Raw genomic sequence first — 4,293 nt, 5'->3', positions numbered from 1 at the left:
TCTTTTGTGAGCTCTTCTTATATAAATAATAAACAAGATTCAGTGGTAAAAGTTTATAAAAGTTTCTTCATTTGTTAATAATGATTTTTCAAAGTTATCAAAAATGGAAAAATCCGGCTAATGTTATGAAAAAATTTTTTTTTCATAATTCTTGAATTTTGGGTGTTTTTAAATTAATATGTTGCGTATATCAGCTTGGCTGAAAATTTTTTAACGCGTATTGTTTAAAAATTTATTATAAACAAATAGACAAGTTGAATATTTTTGAAAAATTTTTTTTGGTCATTTTATTGTCTTGGTGAAATAATGATTTTTTGAAAAAAATATTTTTCTTAAAAAAATTATTTAATTGTTTATAACTGTTTTTTTTTCATTTATCCACCATTTAAATTACTTATTAAGAAATAATTTTTTTTCTAAAAATCATCATTTACAATTGTTGATATAATTATGAAAAATTTTTTTTTTTCCATTTGAATTTTCATTGTTTATTTTATACACAATTTGTTATAAACAAATTTACATTTTCATTTTATTTTTTTTTCGTTGCTTTAAAAAATTACAAATACAGCCATGTGCATCAGATTTGTAAAAAAAATTTTTCTCTATTTATTATTGATTTTTAAAATACTTTACCCCAAAAAATTTTTTTTACAACTCTGATGCACATGGCTGTATTTGTAATTTTTTAAAGCAACGAAAAAAAAATTAAATGAAAATATAAATTTGTTTATAACAAATTGTGTATAAAATAAACAATGAAAATTCAAATGGAAAAAAATTTTTTTTTCATAATTATATCAACAATTGTAAATGATGATTTTTAGAGAAAAAATTATTTCTTAATAAATAATTTAAATGGTGGATAAATGAAAAAAACAGTTATAAACAATTGAATAATTTTTTGAGGGAAGATTTTTTTTTAAAAAATCATTATTTCACTAAGCCAATAAAATGACCAGAAGAAATTTTTCAAAAATATTCAACTTGTCTATTTGTTTATAATAAATTTTTAAACAATACGCGTTAGAAAATTTTCAGCCAAGCTGATATACGCAACATATTAATTTAAAAACAACCAAAATTCAAGATTTATGAAAAAAAAAATTATTTCATAACATTAGCCGGATTTTTCCATTTTTGATAACTTTGGAAAGTCATTATTAACAAATGAAGAAACTTTTATAAACTTTTACCACTGAATCTTGTTTATTATTTATATGAGAAGAGCTTACAAAAGAAAAAACAATTCATAGACCCATTTTTCAAACTTTTACAAGTGATTTTATGAAAAGTCAAGTCTACGAAAAATGAGTTGATTAACAATGAAATAACTTAAACGAAAATCAAGTGAAAAGTTTTTTTTTGGTAAGACTACATTCCTTCAAGTGTCTAGATAACACTATAATTTATTCAAATTTTCAAATTAATATTGAATGTTATAAAAAAATTGTTTGTGTTGCATGCTTCGCTTGGCGGTGACGCCTAGGCACCGAAACGGCCGCGCGGAGCCCTATTTTCAACGTTAAATTAAAATTATAAATAATGAAGCTAGAATTCCGAGAGTACGGACTTTTTCATCGGAAATTTCCTCCTCTTTTAGGATCTTTTTTCAAAATTCATTTATCTTTTATATTTTTGAAATTATAGCTATAAAACGGAGACTGCCTTTTTTCTTTTCGTTTTTTGTTTATAACTATTGAAATTTTTAATGGCGGATTAATTAAAAAATACCGGTTTCATCATTTTAATTTCTGAATCCAATGCACCAATCGCCATATTTTCAAGACCATTCTAACGATTTTTCTCAGTAAACTCACTTCTCGACCAGACTATTATTAACCCGGATGAGAAAAATTTCAGCTATCTCTTTCGCAATCATGCGTCGGCTGATCAATCCTCGCGTGCTCTTAGAAGAGAATATATTGTTACAAAAGGTGAAATCACCCGTTTTGCCTCTTTTTAATGATCTAGTAGTCATCACAGATAAAAGACGTTTTTAAACCTCTTATGTCTTTGAAAAGAATAAGGTTGCTGCGTCAACCAACATTATTGTAGAAACAGTCTTGTTTCAGACTTTAAACGAGAAACACATATTTCGCAATTGAAGCTTTTTCACAACATTTTATTCACGCTTTTGATTTTGACTTGATAATTAAACTCGCGGATCCATATTTATTTCTGTAACGACAAAGAACGTTACATTGGCGTCAGAAGTGGGATCTTGAGTTTCTTTTCAATCGAGTCAATTCAGTGCGCAAACTTTAACTATGAGCAATAGTCGTAAGACACGCTCTCGTCGGAGGGAAAGTTGCGGAGAAGAACCTTCCATTACGGAAAATCCGCGGGTTCCCGATACAATCTCATCACCTTCAGTGGACCCTCTTCCAATTCCTTCGGCGATCTCTCAGATTGATCTGCTGAAGATCATGTGCCAACAACAAGAGGCCGCGGAACGTCATCAACAGCAACTTCTTCAGCTGCTTCTTGATCAACAAGAGCAGCAAAAGCAAGAAATCGTCAATCAACGAGAACAACGAGAAAGGAAACTTGCCTCTCAGTTAGAGCAGCGAAAAAGAGAACAAAAACAACGAGAAAGAGATCTCGCCTCTCAGTTGGAGCAGCGTAAAAGAGAACAAGAACAACGAGAAAGGGAACTTGCCTCTCAGTTAGAGCAGCGAGAAGAGAACAAAAACAACGAGAAAGGGAACTCGCCTCTCAGTTGGAGCATCAGAGGCTAGATAGAGAAGCTCAAGAACGATCCAAAACCAGTCTTCATGAACTGTTCTGGACGACTGTGGCGGCTCTTCAGGCTGTCCATCAGGTGAACGGCTCAGGAGAACCGGCCGTCACCCCTCGAGGTTCCAGAGTCGCTACTCCGCTTCCCTCTCCTGTTCCCGTTCGCGCTGTTCAGGAGGTCCAACAGCCAGGACGGTTCCAGGATGTTCGAGACTCAAGGTCTGTGCCTTTTATTAGGGGAATAGATAAATCCCCAATTTGTAGAACAACAGTAAATAATGAGGTTGGCTTTTCCGAGCCTCTGTCTCAGGTTCAACCTCGTTATTCTCATTTAAGTCAATTAAATAATTCAAGATTTCCTGGGGTTGCTTCTCAAATTAACGAGAAACACTTTTATCCTTTGAAACCGCTAATTTTTAGATGGAAAGATTCCATGGGCAGAGTATGAACGTCAATTAAACACAATTGCGAAGCATAATCAGGGGGACTCCGCCATGAGGGCCCACAGGCTTGCCTCTTGTCTTCGGACGCTGGCTTTGAATGTTTTAACGGCATTGTCTGAAAAAGAAATTTCCGATTAGGATAAACTTAGCTCCGCACTTAAATTGAGATATGGAAATGACCATCTGACAAAATTATACACAGCTCAATTACAGACCTGAAGACAAGGACGAGACGAAGACCTCGCGTCACTTAGCCAAGATATTGAACGGCTTTCTCGTGTAGCTTTGCCAGACCACGAGCCGTCTCGTAATTTATTAGCGACCCAAGCTTTCTTAAACGCAATTAGTGATCCAGAAATTGAAATGGCCGTTGGGACATCGGGTCTCACTTCTCTACGAGAGGCAACGGCCAAAGCCCTTGAGGTGGAGGCAATGCGAAAACAATATTTTGGGTTGAGCAAGCTTCGTCAGATTCAGGTGTCCAAAAACACCTCAGAAGAACGAGGTTTTGAGCACTCGGAAGAGCCAAAGACTCAAAATCATAGAAATAAAAATAACAACAATAATTTTGAACAAAGAAATCGTGGTTCTTTTCAAGATCAGAAAAACAAACGTGGAATTAAGAACGCGGTTATGACAAATCAAACCGGCTTGACTTGTATATTTTGTAAAAAAATAGGACATGACGCCAACATTGTCTTCTGATTGAAAAAATTAATGGAGAACCGATGCAGAATTCGAATCCGAACTCTTATAACTGGCGTAAGAAAGATGTAGGAATAGGGGAAGCAAATCCTCAGCCGAGCTCTTCAGCAGGAACTCGTTCGGAACTCCGAAAAAACTAATTTCGGATGATTTGTCGGGGCGAAAATCATCGCAGATTGTTGGAAGTGAAAGCCCTCTTAGAGAACAGTTTCTAATTAGAGATCTACGACAGTCTGGTCTTTATGCGCGCGGTACTGTAAATGGCGTCGATTGTCTTTGGGTAATAGAAGACACCGGCGCGGAAGTACCCGTAGTTCGATCGGATCTCTTTAAATCCGATGACCAGATTGTTCCCTCTTCATCCCAGCGAACAGCCACTGGAGAGACGAGCCCGGTTTTAAGACAG

At 34.8% G+C, this 4,293-nt stretch overlaps 1 protein-coding gene across 1 annotated transcript; it reads left to right on the top strand.

Moving 5' to 3' along the window:
* The first annotated feature begins 2,429 nt into the window (after window positions 1-2,429).
* On the top strand, window positions 2,430-3,187 carry LOC124299559 (intersectin-1-like). The gene is made up of 3 exons (XM_046752821.1): window positions 2,430-2,625; window positions 2,670-2,958; window positions 3,160-3,187. The coding sequence occupies exons 1-3, from the start codon at window positions 2,430-2,432 to the stop codon at window positions 3,185-3,187; spliced, it is 513 nt and encodes a 170-aa protein (XP_046608777.1).
* Window positions 3,188-4,293: the final 1,106 nt, after the last annotated feature.

The sequence above is a fragment of the Neodiprion virginianus genome, chromosome 3, assembly GCF_021901495.1.
Source record: "Neodiprion virginianus isolate iyNeoVirg1 chromosome 3, iyNeoVirg1.1, whole genome shotgun sequence".
Taxonomy (NCBI): domain Eukaryota; kingdom Metazoa; phylum Arthropoda; class Insecta; order Hymenoptera; family Diprionidae; genus Neodiprion; species Neodiprion virginianus.
The sequence above is the reverse complement of the archived record's forward strand: the minus strand, read 5'-3'. Positions and strand labels throughout refer to the sequence as shown.